At 30.0% G+C, this 21,795-nt stretch overlaps 2 protein-coding genes across 7 annotated transcripts; both read right to left on the reverse strand.

The window, feature by feature from the left end:
• On the reverse strand, positions 3,545 to 5,400 carry LOC109347169 (26.5 kDa heat shock protein, mitochondrial). Its single transcript, XM_019586891.1, has 2 exons — positions 4,939 to 5,400; positions 3,545 to 4,147 (listed from the first exon to the last, which is right to left on the reverse strand). Exons 1-2 carry the CDS (start codon positions 5,195 to 5,197, stop codon positions 3,726 to 3,728), a joined length of 681 nt encoding a protein of 226 aa, XP_019442436.1. The 5' UTR covers positions 5,198 to 5,400; the 3' UTR covers positions 3,545 to 3,725.
• On the reverse strand, positions 6,932 to 10,000 carry LOC109347778. 6 transcript variants are annotated; one of them, XM_019587835.1, is made up of 6 exons: positions 9,850 to 10,000; positions 9,657 to 9,701; positions 8,695 to 8,956; positions 8,056 to 8,146; positions 7,503 to 7,569; positions 6,932 to 7,185 (listed from the first exon to the last, which is right to left on the reverse strand). In XM_019587835.1, exons 3-6 carry the CDS (start codon positions 8,813 to 8,815, stop codon positions 7,132 to 7,134), a joined length of 333 nt encoding a protein of 110 aa, XP_019443380.1. In that variant the 5' UTR covers positions 8,816 to 8,956; positions 9,657 to 9,701; positions 9,850 to 10,000; the 3' UTR covers positions 6,932 to 7,131. The 6 variants fall into 6 exon arrangements, with proteins under 6 accessions (XP_019443380.1, XP_019443379.1, XP_019443377.1 ...); XM_019587834.1 differs by having other exon boundaries at positions 9,657 to 9,741; XM_019587832.1 differs by having other exon boundaries at positions 9,657 to 9,757.

The raw sequence follows: 21,795 nt of genomic DNA on the forward strand, positions 1-21,795 counted from the left end.
TATATATATATATATAAAGAAATGGAATCATATGTTTTATTTCTCAATACTACATTGTTTATATATACAAAAATGATTCCTAAAAACTAAACTAATCTGTTTACAAAACACCTTTAGATTTAATTTTAGGATAATAACAACTTAATCAATCTAAACAAATTTGTTTACATATTACATTCAAATTTGATTTTAGGATAATAACAACCTAATCAGTCTAAACAAACATGTTTACAAGGATTTGGTTTGTTATTACTGCATTACCCCCCTCAAGTGGGAGCATAAAAATCCAGAATGTCCAACTTGCTCAGGAAGGATTCAAACTGTGGTTTTCCCAAAGTTTTGATGAAGATATCTACGAGTTGAGCAGTAGTAGAGACATGTTAAAAGAATATTGTGGCAGATGACTTCATTATGAATAAAATGATAATCGACTTCTATATGCTTGGTGCGTTCATGAAATACTATATTTTTAGTGATATGCAAGACCGCTTGACTATCACAATGAAGAATCATAGGTTTGGTATGAGTGATATCAAGAGAAAAGAACCACTTTTAACTATTTGAGCTTGCATGTAGTAGTTGTTATGGACTGATACTCAGCTTCAGCCGACAATCGAGAAACAATGTGTTGTTTCTTTGTTATTATTCCAGCATTAATATATGTCAAATTTCTCTATAGTAGAGATATATATAGAGATTTTATATATGTATTTATATCTAATTTTTTAACTTTACATATATTAATCGGGTTCGGGACGGGTTCGTGGGTAGAGTATCAACTATACCAAACTCGAAAGTTGAATTATGGTAAAACCTGAACTCAATCACATTGTGTTTTCTCTATTAAATTTGAGTTGAGTTCGAACATATACACATGTTTGATTTTCATTGACATCCCTAATTCTAAGCTCACTATTAGAACTAACTTGCATTTTACAACATAATTAGGACTTTATGATTTCTTTTAGCTTTTATTTCTCTTTTTCTGGTTGAGCATATGTTTTTTGCTATGTTGTGTAGTTTGGATGGATTAAAGCCAAAAAGAGTAGAGATTGGGTGCAAGAATATGAAATTCAGTGTTGAGGCGATGTGAATACCAATTGAAGGACCAAAAGAAGTCATTGATGTTATATTATATTCCTATTTTTTAGATTTGTTTTGTTGGGCTTAGTCCAATATTTTGTAATAATTAGGATAAATGAAAGTTCTCCCTCAATGATGAAAACACTATAGACTTTACATTACAATTCTCTAATTTAGAATTTGGCATTTTTATTCTCCATCACGAGTGAGTAATTCCATTTGTTTCTAGGATTGGGCTATGTCCTTTTACATTCAATGAATATGTGTTCTTACTTCTATTTCATTGAGTGTTGTGATTTGAATCATTAAACTGAGTTTTATTCGTGTAAGTTGTCTAACCAACAAATTATATCTCTCAGATAAATTGGGGAAGGATTGAGAGGTGAGCCCAATCATATGACCATTAAGTTATTTAAACTAGAATCATAATTGATGAGAGTAGTATTAGAATTCTTGGGGGTTTCTGCAATTCACCTTGGGTTACTACGAAGTGATTGGATAGAAATATTCAAGTAAAAGATTTGACTGATAATCGTACCATGAGAGTATGTGTGAATTCAATTGAGTACACGTGTCAGAGCTCGAGAGAGGATGCACATATCAAAGAGCAATTCACCCTCACAACTTAAAGTTCATAAAAATGAGCAAAACAAAGATTTGCGAGTGTAAAGGCGGTAACCCTTATCCTGTGAACTCTTCCTAAATTAGATTTCAATCCATTTTTAATATTTTCATAATTATTCTTGTCAATTTTTCAATTGTTCTAAATTCACTTTTAATTCCTATTTGAGTTAAAGATAAATTAATTGTTATAGTTAAAGGAGTTTTTCAGTCCTTGTAGGATCGATATTTTATTATTTGACGATATAATTGTGCAATTGCAATTTCCCTATCACTAACAACTTAAGACCAAGTCATACTTTAAGGAATTCGGTTAACAACTCCAAAATCCCATCCAATTTTGTTTTCATTAATTAGGAATTTCTTTTCGAAAACTAATTAGAAATTTTTATTTAATTACGAATTTAAATTATCCAAGGTTAATCAGGATTTAGACTTAGTCTAAGTTTTAATTAGGTTTTCAATTTTTATTTCAATTATTATTTTCGTTTTATTTTTCAATGGAGCCTAGTTGTTTGCCTATATATTAATGAGATTGCATTAATAAAGTTAAGTTTGATTTTGAGTAAAGTTGGATTAATTTCATAGAGTTGAGCAAAGCTCCTTATCCTAGACTTATCAAGAACCTTATTCTTGTGGCATTGTAAGACTCATCACCCTCTCGGTGTGGTGTCTAAAATTCTTATCAAAGATCTTTCTTTATGATGAATCTCACTGGCTTATCAAGTTCTTGAACTTGTGGCACCCCATCTTCATATCTTATCCATTCCCCCCACAAACCTATCCAAACTTAAACCTACAACCTACAAACCTGAACACACAATTCTACCCCAATTTTCATACACAATCCAACTTAAAATTGTCCTAAAAATCTCTATCAATACCCAAACCAAATCCTAATTTAAAAAATTCAAAACTTTCAAGCTAAAACGATCCTAAAATTAAAGACAACCCTAAGAAATTGTCTTCATTACATACCTTCATTGATTATGTCTATCATATTTATCTTAAGTATGTCTCTGTATCAATGAATTAAGTTATTTAATTTGTTACTTATTTCACACTACTTCCTGTTCTTCTTATACCCTTTTTTATTAACTTTAAAGATAAATTTGATACGTAATTGGTATATTAATGAAGAATTTTAAGTCAATCCTAAAAATTGTTGCAAATAAGGACCATCCAAAAATGAATTGGGATCCACTATCTCAAATTTCTCTATCTTATATAGTTCAATAATATTTTATCAAATACCTAAATGATAGTATAGCAATTAATAAGAAATTAAATGGTATATATTATTTATTATTAGACAAAATCATATTAAATCAATCATAAAAAAAATTAATACTGAGAATTAGGGTTCCCAAAAATATAGTTTGCACTATTGCTTCCTTAAATACAAACATACATATAACTAATTAGTCATTTTACTGGTTATTTTGGATAAGTTTAGTTTTTGAATAGCTTAAAATCTAGTCATTATAAACTAAAATTCACTCAACTATAGTTCAACTCATTACATTTATTAGTTGGCTCAATTATATATAATCTTTAAATTTATAGTAAAGAAGTTAAATTAAATGGTTTGTGAACTCCTACTGAATTAAACTAATTGGAGCTAATGAGTCAAGTCAAACAGTTTATAAATTCAAATAAACTCAAGTTTGAGCTGAAATAATAATCTCTAACAAACACGAGTTAATTTTATAGCCGGATCAATTCTGTGGAACAAATCTAAATTGAACTCATTTGAGGCCCTACACACAAACAACATAAAAGAGAAAGAAAAATAAACTTATCATATGATTAATTAATTAGCATAAAATTGTATTTATTTCTTTTCATTTGATCCAAAGCCACACACATTATAAATACCATAGGTTCACAATAACATGTTCATGTCCACTCATCCTATGTTTACAACCTTAGCACACTTTTTATACAAACCAAGTTAATTTGCATAATTAAAACATAAAGTTTCCTTTTAAAAATCCCTCCTCCTACAAAATAGAAACTCCCTAATGAACAATAACTTGTTTCACATCCTTTTTAGGCTTCTCAGTCCTAGGAATGGTCACAATCAACACACCATCTTTCAACTCAGCCTTAATTTCATCAACCTTAGCATCATCAGGCAAAACAATGCTAGTGTTGTAATATCCATACCTACTTGATGACCAATACTCATCACCATTATCATCATACTTTTCTTCATTTTCTTCCTTGTGTTCTCCCTTTATTCTCAATAACCCATCATCAATTGTGATCTTCACATCCTCTTTGGCAATCCCTGGCATGTTATACCTTAATTTATAGTGGTCATCTTTCTCCTTAATACGTCCATTTAGTGACCATGGTGTTATGCTCATGGTGTCAAAGAGATTATTGATGTTCTTAGTTGCTTGCATTAGTGCATTCCCTAGGCTCGAAGGAAAGAATTCTGAAACCAAAACACATGAAATATTAACTTGTTTTATGTCATATTATACTTGTGAGTTGACTCTGAAGCTTTCTTTTTTTCTTTCTTCTTTTCTAGAATTCAGCTCGGTTCACAATTGGAACAGGCTTGTTATTATAATTTAGTCAATTGTTATGTTTTAATATAGAATTCTAAATTTTCTTAAAATGACTTTACATGTAAACATCTAGAACTCACTCATCAATGTTAAGAGATTTGAAAAGTCTAAATCGTTTTACTATGTTACAAAAGGGTAGAAAGAAATTTTTGCTAAGTGGATATATCATCAAAGTTGTATAGTACTAAAAATGTGTACTACTAGTACTAGGTAGTGTGGAAACATTGTCATGTTCCACTTTAGCTAGAATGTAATAAAAATGTATTATTATCAAATATAATAAACATGACACTAAAACATTAATCTCATGATGTTTTCTATCCCATTTTGTTCTATTTTGTTGTGTTTTTATAAACCAAATTTACTTTACACTAATGCCCAAATTGTCTAGAATGGCAAAATATTTGAAAGATGACACCCTTTGGTTTTAGGATTAAAATCAAAATCAATCATGATTCTCTAGCCAAAAAAGTTATGACCCATGGTTCATATCATATTAAATGAGCAACTCAAACTGATTAAGTGTTCATCTTAGATCGGACTAAGTAGTCTATTCGAATTTAACATCACTCCACATTATAACTTGTACCCTTATACTCGGGTCCTAGATATGCCACTACTCATAGGATTATAAAGCGTAGAAAAAGTAGAGTACCATTAAGGGCAGGAGGGAAGTCCCATTCATCATTTCTCCAAAGCAATCTTTTATTGCCTTTCCTCTTAGGGAACAACCTATTCCTTTTGCCTTCAGATACAGCAACTTCAGTACCTTCAGATTTTCCCTTATCATTTGCTTCACTAGAAAACCTTCTCAGAAACTCATTATTGCCACTCCACCTATGTTTCAAGGAAGAGGAAACAGACATGGATACCCTTTGATGCAAATTTTTCAAAGCTAAACGAGCCAAAGCCATTTATTAAGGTTGATGTTTGAAGTAGAAAGTGAAAAGTACTTGTTTGTGGAATGTTTTGTTTGTGTTTGTTGTTGTTGGTGGTGGTGATAGTTGAAGGAATATGGAGAAGTTAAATAGATGTTGTAGGTTGATGTTGGATAGTTAAGGGCTACTTTAGATGGTTAGAGAAGTGTCCAAGAGATTCTAGAATATGAGGGAGAGAAGGGATCATAAGATGCCTACATTTCAATGATTTTTTGTACTACCAATAGTATGTAAGGAACTAACTTTTTTTGGAGTTTGTGACTATCGTTTTCTAACGAGTGTTGCTCACATGAATCAAAACCATAAACCTTCTAGTTATCCTAAAAATCTAACAAAATCTTATATCAATAGATCAACAATTTGTTTGTACATGTGAATGAATTTAATATTGTTAACTAGAGAGTTATAGTTCTTTCTGGAGGGAAAGGACTAGAGACTTGCAACAACCATAAATATTCTTTTGATGAATGATTACAGTGACCATAATAATTCAAAATCATTCTATGACTTCCTTCTCTAATCCTCTTTTTTATGTATTATTATGAAGATATATCTTTATCTTTTTTAATAAGGAATTAATATTTCTTAAAATGTGAGGTTGTCTTTCCTAATAAATGTCGCTCCAAGAAATCAAACTCTCAACTTTTTGATCTTTAAGCGAGTTTAGTAGGATTTCACACAACTAGATCAACACCTCCATGATTCTCTTTTATAATCCGCCTTTATTAATAGAAAAAAAATATTAAATGGTTTTCCTTCTTCAAAAATATTTAATGCATTGTTTTACCTTTTTTTAATTAGCAAAGGTAAGGTATAATAAAATGAAAACTAAACTCTCATCTAAACTAAATTGTATGTTAAATTACCAAATAAAGATATATCACCATTAATTAATTAATAAAATATTTTTAAATCAAGTAATGTTATATTATTCAACAAAAACAACCTATAAATTATCTTATACAATAAAGAAGTGACATGTATCACTTATCAACCAATAATAATAAGTCAATTGTAAACTAATAATAATTTTAAGATACATATCACTTTTCTTATAGAGAATTTATAAGTTGATTTTATCATAAGGTATCATCATTTTAACATATTCCAAATATGTCAAAGACTTAAGTATCCTATAATCAAAACCTTTCCTCAACTTTACTTATTTCCAATTTTTTGGGTACTCCAAGAGTAAATCTTTTTAGGTAAGAAACTAATTATTTCATGGTACATGATTCTCCCTCCCAACAAGTGTCCCTCTGAGGAATAAAAAATTTTGACATTTTGGTCATCCTGAGATCTAACGAGACTTTACACTACTAGACCAACATATTGTTGTAATTCCTTTTCATTTGAAAAAGCATTAATAACTCTTGATATAAATGAAAATTTGAGTTAAAGATTCCACCAAGATTCAGAAGAATGGTTTAATGAAATATAAAACCAAATCAGAAAGTACATATCCCAGTCATTGACCATTCCCTTTGAAGCCCGAAGTTCTCACCTTGTGAGATATGAGAAGGTAAATATACCGAATCGGGAAAAGTCTAAGATTTGAATTCATGATCTTCAGGTCACAAGACAAACAACCTTATCATTACGTCAAGACTTACCCTCCGACTAAATGTCTAATACAAAGTTGCAGCCAGCTATTGGTGCACATACTTTTAACAAAGGGAGATTTTTTTCAAAACTTGCATCTCATTGATATAAGAGGCAATTGCAATCAATTAAATAAAGTATAATACATTTATATCATAATCTGCAAAGAGAAATTTTCTTCATGTGACACTATTGATTGATATACAAATTGCAGGGTATGCTAAATCCTCCTATTCTTAGAGAAGCAAGAACTAAAAAATTTCAAGAATCTAACCAAACAGCACTTAAATCCTTAAGCTTTCAATGCTTCAATCATATAAGCCCTCCTGTTCCCAAATATCCACAAGAAAATCTACCATTTCCTATCAATATTAATATAAGCAAACAATCAGAATATCAGATAATCAATTTCTATATAAGTCATGTTTGTTTAGGCTTTTTTCACACAAAAAAGTTATTTTGATTGATAAAAAATCACTTGACATTTACATACTTGTTTGACACTTTGACTTTCACGAAAAAGCAGAAGCTGGAAAAAGTTGAAATCCAGCTTTTAAAAAAAGCTATACCCTTAGCTTCTAAAAAAATCAATTTTTTAGAGTATCTTAGAATCACATTTTTTAAAGTCAAAACAACAGGCCCTAAATCTAAATGATGGATCAGAAGTAGAGATGCTTACAGAAAGAGGGATAGGTTGTCGGAAAGGCTTGTTGTTTCCGAGTAAACTTTCATATGATGCATTCCAACTGCAAAGGCAAAAAAAAATTGTTACATTAAGTTCTGACTTCTGACAAGATACAAAACACAATCATAATTACTGACAAAAAAGTTCATCAGCCATTTTGAATCTTACTGCCGAATTTGAATAGTTTATGCATTCACGACACAACATGGAAGAACTTAGTGTGCCACTATTGACGACACCTACAATATGAAAATAAGCTATGTTCCTTATGATATTGCAGTGGCAATCCATGTAGCTAGGGGTGTTTGCGGTCGGTTTGGATAAGTTTTTAGACAAAAAATCATCCGAATCAAAGACATAAATAACATGGTTTCTGAAATTGGAACCAAAAACCAATCCGGAACGACCGGTTTTCTAAAAAACAGTCCAACACAATCCAAACAATTTCTAAAAGTAGCCATGAAACTACTAGAACAATGGATTCGCAGTAATCCCAACAAAAGATTGCACAAATAAGAAGCTGCTGGTAACCAACAATCTAATTTACCTCAATTTAGGTTCTCGCAATTGTTGTGTTCGGGCCTCTGGCTTTTTATTTCCAACCCAATGTTGCCGAGACTGATTCCATAGAGTAAGACCTGCAATCAAAAGTATTTTTCATAAATGCTCTTGTTATAAGTAAAGTAACCAGATTGCATCACTAACTTATCTTCCAAATTACCATGAGTAGCTACAGCTACAGCTACAGCAATAGATAGCCAACGAGATATAAATAAAGATATATGCAAAACTCGCTAAAAATTGCCATTAAGCATATGCGGTTAAAAAGGGTTACCTATATCACATCAAAAAGAAGATTCGGCAGGAAAAATGAAAATTGTATCAATATGAAGAAAAGTGACAATTATAAGTGTTTTAGAAATGAACAAACAGATGCAAAAGGAAAGTGTGTGAATAACACTGTTCAAAATTTAAAAATGTATCCTTCAATAATTTAATACAACCTAAACAGAATCATGATTTCACTCAAACCGTGTTTAATATATGACCATTGACCAGAAACGTGCATCAGATGTATCTTGTTAAAGTACACCAAAAACAGTAAGATCTATTAGCTTAATGTTATCGTCAAACTATGAAATGCTTATTTAGTAAAATATCTGTATAACGAAAGCAATAAGCATACCGTGATTTACAAATTCAGTGTGGTTGCCAGTTTTGAGAGAACCAACTTGAGGAGCCGCAACTTGGTTCGTTTGACTGATTGATGAGAGGCTTCCTTGTGATTGAACAGCACTGTTGTCCATATCAAGCGTGCTGGTCGTCCAGAAATCGTCTGACGTGCTTGGTTTATTCACTGCCTTTTCTTGATTTATCGAACTTTTTGACGCCACAACCAATTCGGTTTTTAGTGTGGGTTCTCTATAGCATCCAACACAACCACTGCTCTGTTACAATCACATTCATTTCTGTTATGGGCCACATTATAATAATTTGAATTTGATTATATGCATCAGCCACCATAAATTCAAACACTTAAATCCAATAGCAGCAAATTGATTTTCGCACACAGCAATCTAGTCCCTTCAACTCGGAAAAATTTAAAATCCGAAGAGAATTGATGGGCAAGTTGATCCAAAAGATAAAAATTCCTCATCTTTTATTTCCAAAACAGAAATACAGGCATCAGTCTCCATCAAAATTTTCTATATCTAGAAGGCGAGAAACGACGGAGCAAATATCCAAGTCAACATCATCCATCAACAACAATAATGAAGCCTTAATCGGGCTATATAGATCGAACAACACTATAATACCATATCAGAAATATAGGCATCGGTCTCCATCAAATTTTCTATATCGAGAAGGGGGGAAACAAAGGAGCAAATATCAAAGTTATCATCATCATCATTTATCGACAACAAGAACCAAGACTTAAATCCCAGTATATGAGGTTCTATATAGATAGAACAACGTCATAGTATTCTATCATAAATTACTTATATTCATTAACATCACATGATTATCAATATAAGGAAAAAATCTCATACCCATTTATGGAAAAAGAACAAAATTGAGAGAAAAAGGAAAAAAAAGGACAAAAAGGATTAAACTTTATTCAGTTATGGTTGGATACAAAAAACATACCCCATGTGCATGCAGCTTCTGAAACACCCAAAAGCTTGGTTAGATCTACCACAAGGAATTTGCAGAGAAAGGATTAATAAGAAACCTGATTCAAAAGCAATCTTAGCAATAAAAAAAGTCAAATAAATAAAAATAAAATAAATATTGTGTAATTAAGAGAGAGAAAATGGGAAAAAAAGATGAAAAATGGAACCTTTAGTGTGAGAAATTGATTGTGTTGAATGGTTTATCCAGAAATGAAATGAAATCGATCGGCTTTCCCCTCTGATGTGCAAAGAGAACACACAGTTGGGATAGCTTTTGGATTCTTTCTCTTCTCTTGCTATAACCAAAAACAAGGATAAAATAACGTAAGAGTGGTTATTTTATATAACAAACAATTTTATGTAAAATCTATCATCTACTATTTATTTGGATTACATTTTTTTTTAAATATCAATAATAGTGTATAAAACTCATACATCGTCAATGCATACATCTTTTTCTCTTCTAAGATATTATTTGGGTGTAAAATCTATATTGACGGTGTAATTATTTAACATACTCAGTATATCATTTATCCTTCATTTATGTTACTTTTAAGAATCAACTATGATTAAAATGTACAGATAAATAATACATTGATAATATAAAAACTCTATCATATTATTTTACTATCATTTAATATCATCTTGACCATCTTAGCTCTTAATAACAAAAAATAAAATAAATAGCCATGGGCAAAGCTTTCTATAGGAATAGGAGTGTAATATATTTCCATATTTATATACAGTATAATTTTCTATTCATTAGTATTATTATTTTTTTTGTATACATTTTTTCTCAAGATTAGTAAACAATAATAGAAAATAAAGTATTTTCTCATAATAGAACATAAGTTATCTCCTTTCACCCATTAAAATTATGTATTTTTTTAACTATTTTTTACAAAAATATTTCTATAAATTAAGAAATGTTGAGATGTGCCATAATTTTAGTGACCGAAAAAAAACAACTTATATTCTTATCTAACTAGATGCATTTTTCTCATGATAATATATATTCTATATTATATGTTTCTATGTCTTATGCTTCATATCTAAAAATGCATATTAGGGATTACTAGATTAGATACTCACAATAACACAATACTAGCTAGATCTTGCTACAAAATATTAGAACCTTAAGTTGCTATTCAAATCATGGAAATGTTATTCGAATCATGCAAATCTTCACAGTACACACGAATATTATTTGACGAGATTATCATGATATTTGTGATGGATAAGTCATAAATTAGGTTGTTCTCTTTAAAACATTTAGAATTCTGTTTTTAATGACTATGAATTATATAATAAAACAACTCAATTCTCTACATGTGATAGGACTTTTGGTTGCATGATTGAAATTGCTCAATTTTACACCATAATTATATTATTATTGCTATATTTTTTAGCCTTTCTATTAACAAATGTTTCGGACTTCTTGTCCTTATTTTTATTTTCTACATCTCTGCTTTTATTGTCCAATTGCCAATATAAATAAAGTAGTAAATATATTAATTGTTTATAAGATAAATTGGGTAGTATACTTAATCCTGCTTAATGGAGCCAGAAGGAGTCCCATGGTTAAAAATTCTCTATGAAAAATGGTTTTTAAGATTAAAATTAAATATTGGAAGTGTTAGAAAATGATGTATTTCAAATATTGGAATCATAATAATACAAAATTTTATTTATTCACTTCTCAATTATTGTTTTTAGCATATTGATTAACAAGATTGAATAAATAAATATTGATCCATTAGTTTTATAGTAAATTACACTAACACCCCTCATTTGTAGTAGAATTACACAATTCATCTCCATCTCAGATACATATACAAATCATCCCTAATTTATATATATAAATTACACTGATTACCCATGCAAAAGAGATTATTATAATCTTTTAAACAAAAATTGTACAAGTTTAATTAAGTTAAATAAAATATGATATATTATATAGATAAATCCACATAGTATAAGAGTCAATGTCTCTTTGTTATTTTTGGTTCATTATAATATGAGTAGGGATTCACTTACTCCAAGAGTAAATTTTTAAAACTTACTTCACATCCTAGTCATTAACTTTATGGACATCTAATGGTTTAGATCTACTCATTAATTCAAATCATTGGATTTCCCTAAAATTGATGGCTAGAATGAGAAATAAGTTTAAAAAACTTACTCTTTGAGTAAATGGATCCATCTTCTTATAATATAGTGTAAAAGTGATTTAAACATCTCCTTAGACTTGTTTCCAAAAAATAATGAATAAACATGAACTCTTATATTATTTGGACTTGTTTCCATAATATATTATTTAGAAGTGTTTCTCATGTATGGGTAGTCAGTGTAATTATGCATATAAATTTAGAATGATTTGTCTATGTACAAAGAAAAAGATGAATGATTTATGTAATTTTATTAAAATTCGAGAGTATCAATCTAATTTACTCTTATTTTTATTTCTCTTTAAAATGTGTCTTTCCTTCCTCCAAAGAATATGAAAGAAAAAGTTAAAAGGAAGAATAAGAAAGGCTTAGAAAAGGAGAAAGGTCAAATTAGTGGTTAGTGGTTTTCATATTCACATTGATCCAAAAACTAAAATTGAAAATCGATCTAAAAAACTGAAACCGAAAATTCCGAATTTGGTTGGATTCATTTTTTAAAAAGTGATAATTTCAGTTTATTTTTTTTGTCCTAACACTAGGAACCGAACCGAACTAATCCAAACCAAATTATGTTAACATTATATTGTAGGTGCTTTTATTGAGTTGTTGGCTACAGTTTTAAAGCGAATTTGGAAGATATACCTCATATACATGATTGAAAAGAAAGTCAATGATGACTTATTATACAAAGGAAAAGATAGCTTGGAATTCAAGCAATGAAAGAAAGTGGTTACAAAACAACCTAACTAACTCAAACTCTTAACTAACTATCTATAATAAGCATGTGATCAATAACACAAACACAAAAGTGAAACCAAAAGGACAATTAATCAAGAGCAACTCATGTGTTGTGTTTCCGCTTGAAATCAAGTAGAATATGAAGTTGCAAGCTTGGTGGGAAGAAGATAAATTGATAGTCGGGCAACGTTTGGGCTTGGGAAATGCGAATGATGGGCTAGGATCAAGGTTGTTAGGACCGGACCAGCCGGTTTGTCCGTCACCAGAAAGTAGGGATGGTCCCATACGACTCCACAACTGGGAGCTCTTCCAGGCCGTTTTGGGCCGTGGTATTTCCGGTTTGACCGGTTTAAACCGGGAGAAACTGAAATAACCTAGTTGGTTAAACCAGTTGGTTTAACATGCAGAAGAACTTGCATAAAACCTAGAGAACCAAGCTCTTACCCATATTCCTTGTCGCTTGTTGTTGCTCTCACTGTCATTTCTCGTGGGTAAGTCTTCTACATCGTGGGATTGGAATGATGAAGAGAAAGTGTGAATGGAAAAATGAAATAGAAAATAGTAAGTGAAGGGAGAAAAATGTGAATGGGTTTTATGGGAGTGAAATAGAGATGGGGGGAGTGAAACAAAGATTGAGGAGGGTGAAATAGAGATGAGGGAGAGTGGAAAAAAATGGAGGAAACTGAAACAAAGATGGGGAAGAGTGAAAAGTCACACATTTTCATGGTTTGTCTCTCTCTCACAAGAGTGAGGTAATAGTATGATTAGTTTTCAATATAAGAAAAAGAGATAGTTTAATTTGATTGACTTATATTTCCAAAACCTAATTAAATAAAACCATTGTTAAAGACCTTCTATAAATGAAAAAAGAAAAGAATAGTGGGCACATAAATTGAAGATTTATGTGGCTAAACAAGACGTGGTGGTGGGTGGATCAGACCCAGTTGAGATTGCAATAACATAAATGATGTACAAGCCAAAAGTAATAAAGAGAGTCCAATAGCGGGGTAATATGTATAATATATGATTATATATAATATTATTATATTTTCCGATCTGACCATACGTTTTAACAAGTTAAACTAGTTAGAATTTGTGCATGACCTCTTCAGGGTTGAAGTTCGGCCCGGGTTTCATAACGTTGACTAGGATATCTAAAATAGCCTCCTCAAGTTCGGGAATGGATGTTGAGAGTGCTCAAATTGGCAAAAGATAGCAGAATAGTGTTGGATCAAGAGGCTTTGTCAATAAATCTGCATATTTTTATGTTGCAAGAATAGTAAAAGACAAAAGAGCTTTTATTGAAGTTTCTCATGAACTACATGACAATCTACATCAATATGCTTAGTCTTTTTTTATGAAAAATTGAGTTATTAGCAATATGGCAAGCATAAGTAATATCATAATACTCAGTAGTAGACATGTAAAAGGAATAAAAAAAAATTGAAGTAAGAAAGTAAGTCATTGAATTTCACAATTTGCACTTAAGGCTCTATATTCAGCTTTAGAAGAGGACTTCGCAACAGTTTGTTGCTTCTTAGACTTCCAAGATATATGTGAATCTCCTAAAAACACACAACATCTAGATATTCATTTTCTAGAATTAATCCAGGTCCCCCAATCAGAGTGAAAGAAGGCCTTAAGTTGAGGAGTAGATGTCAAAGGATACCACAAACCTTATCCTGGACAGGACTTAAAGTATCGAAGTAATTTGGTCATGGCTTTGTAATGAGTTTCTTTTGGACTGGCCAAGAATTGACTTAAATATTGCACAACATAGCTAATATTTGGCCTAGTTTTGAAGAGGTATAACAATCTTCTAACTAACCTTATATAAAGTGAAGGGTTAGGGTAAGGACCACCATCCTTGTGATGAAGCTTGACAGTTTTGACCATAAAGTTGTGAGAGGTTTGGCAAATAGGAAACCAATATTAGAAAGAATATCAAGAGCATACTTTCTTTGGTATAAACTAATTCATTTGTGAGAACAGAAAATTTCAAGTCCAGTAAAGTATTTTAAAGGTCTTAGGTCTTTGATCTTGAAAAGGGTGTGAAGATGGTTTTGAACAAAACTAATTTCAGAGTCATCAGGGTATTGTTTGAAATTTAAATAGAAAAGAGTTGAAGAGAGTGTATTGTATCATTGTCTACTTGTTTGTTTCAACCTATATGGAAATTTGTGCAACATGCACACTTTATCGGGTTTAGAAGTGACAACACCAAGGGGTAATTCCATGTATATTACTTCATCAATATCTCCATGGAGAAAAGCATTATTTACATCAGGTTGGTATAATTTCCAATTTTCCTAAAGATGTTATAGCAAGAAGTAGCTTTACTGTGGTGAATTTCACAACATGGGCAAAGATATCAAAATAATTCAATTACTTAGTCTGGGTGTAGCCCTTAGCAGAAACTCTATCCTTATATATTTATATACTCCCATCAAAGTGGTATTTTATCTTATAGAGCCACTTAGTACCAATGGGAAACTTATTAGAAGAAAGGTCAACAATGAACCAAATGTTACTCAATTCAAGGGCATCTAATTTGTCTTTCAATGCCTTAATCTAACGTGGGGACTTACTAGCTTGTTGATAAGTTTTTGGTTCAATGTTGGTAGACAGAGTATATCTAATATTTCAAGATGATAACTTAGTATTTGATAAGACAATAGAATGAGGATGTTTGATGTCCTTAGAGTCATTATGAGAAGTTGAGGAATTAAGTTTGTAGTGTAAATATTGCAAGTAGGATGAGGCATATCTTGTTCTAGTATATCTCTTAATAGAAGTATAATCATTGGATGTTTAGCAGGATTAGGAGTTTATTGTGTTGGTAGGTAGAGACTCGTGAGTCACATTTTCTGAATTAAGATTATTAGGAGACTTCTCAAGAGTATGATTATTTGAGTCGGGATAGCAAAGGGTATGTGATCTAGGAAACTTAAATCATTGCTCTCTCAAGGATGATTAGTGCCTACATCTCTTGTTGCATAAGTCTATTGGAGGTCCTTGGTGTGGTAATGGAGAATATGTTGATGAAAGATTATATTTCGAGATATGAAAGTTTCTTTGTTGTGAAGGTCAATGAGGACAAAAATCCTTTTGTCTTAGGCTGAAATCCTAAGAATATGCATTTTCTTGCTATATGGTTGAGTTTTGATCTATGGCTAGCCAAACTAGATGCAAAATAGAGACTCTCAAACATTCATAAGCCAAAAAAATTAGGTTGTTGATTGTATAAAAGCTCATCAGGTATTCTACATTTTAGGACAGTGTTAGACAATCTATTAATAAATTATATAACATGCTTTGCAGTATAAGACCAGAAACTCTTACATGAGTTAGATTGAAATAGAAGGATTTGGTTAAATTTAACAAATGATCATGTTTTCTTTCAACTATAGAGTTTTGTTATGGGGTCTCGACATAAGAAGTTTGATGAAGGATTCCATATGCATGGTAAAAGGAGTGCATTAGGAATTTTGCATCATTATCAATTTTAATGATCTTTATGGTCTTCTGAAATTGAGTTTGAACCAATTTCATTGAATTATGCACTAGTTGGTTTCAGCCTTAGATATTATAAAATAAATCCAAGTTTAACTAATAAAGTCATCAACAATAATGAGAAAAATACTTATATCCATTAAGAGAAGCAAAAGAAAGATAACCTCATAGTCATATGTCCATATGAACCATATCAAAAGGGAATTCAGTATTATGTTTACTATTGGGAAATGGTAATTTAGATTGTTTGGCCATATGACAATAATCACAGATCTAGCTAGAGTTAAAATCAACATAAGGGAAAAGTTTGTGTACATTTTTTAAAACCAAATGAGAAGATTGACCTAGCTTAAAATTCCACAAATCAAATAAAGATATAGTAAGTTCCTTAGCAGTAAAAAAAACTAACATTGTGAATGTTAGAATTCTTTAATTGGGGCATGGCCTTGGGTGTATAAAGTCCATTGCAAACCTTAGTATGTCCAATCATCTTCATAATAGTCATATTCTAAGTGAGACAATTGAAACTCTAAAAAAATAATCTACAATTAAGAAATATAGTAAGCTTGTGACAAGTAAAGTTTGGTGCAAGCAGGGCATTTTGAAGAATAAGTTTGTCAGATAAGATCGATGCACATGCGCGTCTAGAAATAGTAGTTGAAAATTTTGGGAGCCTTATAGTAAAAGGCTTAGTGAATTGATAATTAGAAAAATGTGACTTATATGGTTAGTGGCTCTTATATCCAAGATCCAAAGGGGTATTTTACCTCATATATTGCATGAGAATGATCATTGTTATCACTAATCAGCTCAACATGGCCACTATCTCATGTAATACTCAGTTGATTGATGTCATGATTGGGTCATTAAATCTGAACATGTTGAAGCAAATAAGTGAGTTGTTAATATTGCTCATGAGTTAATTGAAAACCATATTGCTTGTGATTATCATTCCTTGTTGAGTTCTTGCTCTCTGATTGAGTGGTGGAGCCCTTTATATTGATGTAGTTCACTCTCCCAGAGTTGGGTTTGATTTTACCATAATGTGCAAGAAAATCATGCTTGAAATAGCATATTTGAATAGTGTGTCTTTCCTTTCACAATAGGTGCAAATTCTTGTCGAATTAGCTCTTGAAACTCTAGAACTACCTTTGTCGATGAATCTCCCTTTTCCGCCATTATTCATGATGCCTTCAACTGATGTGAATTTGGATGATTGATCTTGTTCATTGGTATTGAACAACATCTTTGATTCACTGAAGTTGGTCCCACTATGTTGCCTCTCAGCTTGGGCTATAAGGGATAAAACCTTGTATATTAAAGCAAAGGTTCCATCAACAACATATGAGATCTTGTTGTATGGTATTGATCATTCAAAGCCTTCAAGAAGCATATCACATATTTTGACTCATTGTAGTTTTTATGGTTTGAATCGAACCACAATTACATTGGATTTGACACTTACAAGATGGTAAAGGTCTTAGGGACTTCCAATCGGATTTTCAAGGTGGTGAAGTAACTAGTAATATATATATATATATATATATATGACACCTTATCTTATATGAATTTCTTGCAAGATATCAGAGATCCTAAAGTAATATTCCTTATAGAATCGATCATTCAAGTCTTGCCATAAATTCTGGGCATTGTTAGTGTATATGGCACATTGTGCAATTTGTGTGAAAAGTTTTATTGTAATACAAGAAACCACAATTATATTGCACATTTCTCATATACCCACAAAAAAATCGGTAGTGACACATACCAAGATCAAAACGATTTGAATGAGAATATATCCATCAACAAACTTGAATTTGTATTTGGATAGAAGAGATCTACTCACGGATCTACTCTATGAATGATAATTGTTCCCTTCAAGAGAATGGGACGCAAGAACGACTCCTGGATTCTCTGCTACGATGCAAGTAATAGAAACCATAAGGGTTTGAGACTCACTCTTGAGCGATAAGATTGCTTAATTTTCATAATCATTATTCGACATGTTGGATAATTTTGAAAGAAAAGTAATACCTGATGTATTGGATGATGATGAAGACTTCAACAAAGGAAAGAACAATGTTCATATGATTCTCAAGTAATCAAAGAAATGTTTAAGAGTTTGGAGTCATTATCAACGACTTCTGTTATGTAACTGAATTTAGAGGAGAAAGAGTTTGCACAACAGATTGAGAGCTCTGATGATATAACGCGAATTTGGAAAATCTATCTCATATTCATTGGTTGAAAAGAAAGCCAATGACAAATTATTTATACAAAGAAAAAATAATTTGGAACTCAAGCAATAAATGAAAGCAATTACAAAACAACCTAACTAATTCTTACTCCTAACTATATATAATAAGAATGTGATTAATAACACAAAACCAAAAGTGAACCCAAAAGGACAATTAATCAAAAGCAACTCATGTGCTCTATTTATGCTTCAAATCGAGTAGAAGATGAAGTTGCGAGCTTAGAGGGAAGAAGTTGGATTGAGAGTTGAGCCATCATTTGGGCTTGGCAAATGCAAATGATGGGCTAGGATATTTTCAAAACCATTGTTGGCTATTGTTGTTTTGTGTTGCTGATTGTTGGTGGTGTGGCATATCTGCTGTACCATACAGTGTGTCACTCCATGTGACACTGCTTATGATTGGTTATAAAAAATAATAATTAAATATTTTTCTGACCAATCATACATAATGGCACATAAAATAACACACTTTTATGATACAGCAAATGTTCACTCATTGTTATTATGATGTTTTATTATTGTTGTGTCGTGTTTGTTGTTTCAATGATGACTTGTTGTGTTTATATTTATTGTGCTATTATTTTTAATTTGTTGTGTTGTCTTTATTTTGTTACTAAGCTGAATTTTAATTATTCATATGTATGTAAAACTTATCACTTTAAAAATATATTAGACTTAGTATTTTAGACATGTTTATAAATTTTGAATTGTATATATTATGTCAAACTTATATTAAAAAAATCGACTAAATGTAGCTGAAACCACATATAATATATGGATCACATGTCCTAATGCAAAGTCACAAAACTAAAAAGCATGTTAATCATATCTTTGGATCCTGTGACTTTCCTCCTAAAATCCAATCTAAACCAACTACAAACGCACCTAAGAAAAATCAGTTAATTCTTTTTATTTCCTTAAAATAATTTATATTTTCAACTGACATTTTATTTGTATTATATATTTCAAAATTAGTCTTGTATTATTAATGATAATACATTTTATATATTCCATTTTTTAAGTTTTAGTATATATTTGTATACTTTTTATTTACTAAAATATTAATCTGTAATATTAAATATGTCGAATTAAAAAATGCTAGTGGACAAGCCTAACAATAATGTGATTAAAAACATAAGTTTTTTTTTTTAATTTTGGAATATAAATTAACATTTATTCATTGGCACTCAGAAGGATTTGGACAAACATGGATAAGAAACCCAAAACATAAAGTCCATCTATTGTATTTAATAATATCAAGATTAACAATTTTATTTTACATCATTAAATTTATAACTTTATTCATTAACCAATGTTAGCAGAATTATATTGCCATTTTTCGGCAATGCAAATTTGAACATTTTCATGTAGTTTTATAGCTTTTTGATTCAATCAATAAGTTACAAGAGTCATTCAGTGAATAAAAAATAAAGGGAGCTGGTGACTTAAAAAAAATGAGTTTGGAGCATTTGAAAACTACTTAAAATAACGTTTAGGAAATAAAAATAGTTTTCAATAATTCACTTTCTAATTTTTTCCTTCAAATTTTTTACAAATTATAGTAGTTACCCCAACTAAAAATTGTATTTTTTTGTTGTCTCACCTTATTTTCATATATATATATTTATTTATTTATTGTATATATGATATAAATAAATATTAAAATAAGAGATTAAAAATTTTAATTTTAAATTATTTAACTATTTTATTACTCCAGTTAATAATTATTTAATTAATAAGTAATTAAATAAATATGGTATGTACATTTTAGTCTTTTTCAAATTTTCATCTAGTTGTAAAACTAGTTTTATTAAACAACTCTAGTTTACAAAAAAAACATTAGTCTATTGGTGTTAGATCACATCGATCTTTAAGATGATCACATAATTGAGTTCAATTCCTGGAAACGATACTTATCGAGAAAGATAAACATCAACTCAAAATAGATTAATTATTTAGCTATAAAATGAATAAATACCCTCGATACTACTATAAAAATAACTCTAATTAAATATACTATATATACAAGTATAAATTTTGAGCTACATTAAACAACATGTTATAAACTCAGCATGTTTAAAATGGAAAGGAAATGAAAATTGTAATGCAATATTGGTTCCGTCAACTACCCCTTCTATGATTTTGATATGACTTCTCGATTCCTACGCAATGATCAAGTCCCAACGTCCACTCACCTTTCTTCTCTTCTAGATAGAGAGCGACTTATTTGACCTTTGACCATACCATAAAATATATATATAACAACAGCACACAAAACATCTTTTTATATGGATCCAACAATGTCTTACATTATTACACCAGCATCTTTTTATATGTTATAAAGTATGTGATTTATTATTCATATTCTTAGTTATATTCGGAAACACTAATTATTAAATATGAGTAATAAATAATATGATGACATTGTAATAAACTATGAGTTTAAAATTTATGTACCGACCAATTGCGTAAAGTTTTTTACATTGTTAAAATATCATTCACCGTTAATTTGTATAATTTTTGTTTGAGAGTCAATAGTGATTAATATATGAACCGTGGATGATATGTTTATAGTGTAAAAAACAGTTACACCATGAGTATATACATATTAAATTCAGCACTATATATATATATATTCTTTTGATGATGATAATAATAATAAGAAAGAAGTAATAACTAATACACTCTTCAATTTTAAACAAATAAATAAGAATATAAAAGTATTCTATAAACAAATAATAATGGAGGAACTAGAAAATAGAGAGTAAAGTAAAATGACTCAATTAAAAGGAATTTGAAAATAATAGAAAAAAAAGATATGACTAAGATATTTCATATAAACAAGGATGACAAAAATAATATATGGTGGATATCTACAAAATTACATGTAATAGATAACAATTGTATCATCATATCTCCTTACAGATAGATACATATTCACAAATTTATTTTTTTAATAAAGTATTTTATACATTTATTAAATTTTTATCAGTTTGAGATTATATATAATCTATTTTATTATCATTTCGTAATAACTTTAGTGCTTGAATTATTGAACAATAATGATATATGTTATTATTTATGTATTTATTATTTGTCTATATATTAATTATTACATAATATATAAACATAAAATTAAACTTGAAAACAAATTCAGTTCTCCATTATTCAAAATTCTAAAAAATTATCATTAGTATAATTTTTTTATACATATATATTTTTGATCATTTATTTAAAAGTTATTAGTAACTAATACATAGATGACGAATAATATGGTGAGAGTATAAAAAGTCATTATATTGTCACCACATAAATATTAAGTTCTTTCAATAAAAGAGAAAGTTAAATATTTTGATAAGGACAAATAAGTAAAATAATTAACGTGTGAGTGGCTAATGATATTGAAACAATATAAAAAAATCATGTATTATTACTAT

Source organism: Lupinus angustifolius, chromosome LG05 (genome assembly GCF_001865875.1).
Source record: "Lupinus angustifolius cultivar Tanjil chromosome LG05, LupAngTanjil_v1.0, whole genome shotgun sequence".
Lineage (NCBI taxonomy): Eukaryota > Viridiplantae > Streptophyta > Magnoliopsida > Fabales > Fabaceae > Lupinus > Lupinus angustifolius.

Coding starts and splice junctions, on each gene's coding strand:
- LOC109347778 (XM_019587831.1), bottom strand. Junction 7,570..8,055: donor TTGCGAGAACCTAAATTGAG/GTAAATTAGATT, acceptor TTGCCTTTGCAG/TTGGAATGCATCATATGAAA. Junction 7,186..7,502: donor GACAACCTATCCCTCTTTCT/GTAAGCATCTCT, acceptor TAATATTGATAG/GAAATGGTAGATTTTCTTGT.
- LOC109347169 (XM_019586891.1), bottom strand. CDS start 5,197: ATGGCTTTGGCTCGTTTAGCTTTGAAAAATTTGCATCAAAGGGTATCC. Junction 4,148..4,938: donor CTTCCCTCCTGCCCTTAATG/GTACTCTACTTT, acceptor TTTTGGTTTCAG/AATTCTTTCCTTCGAGCCTA.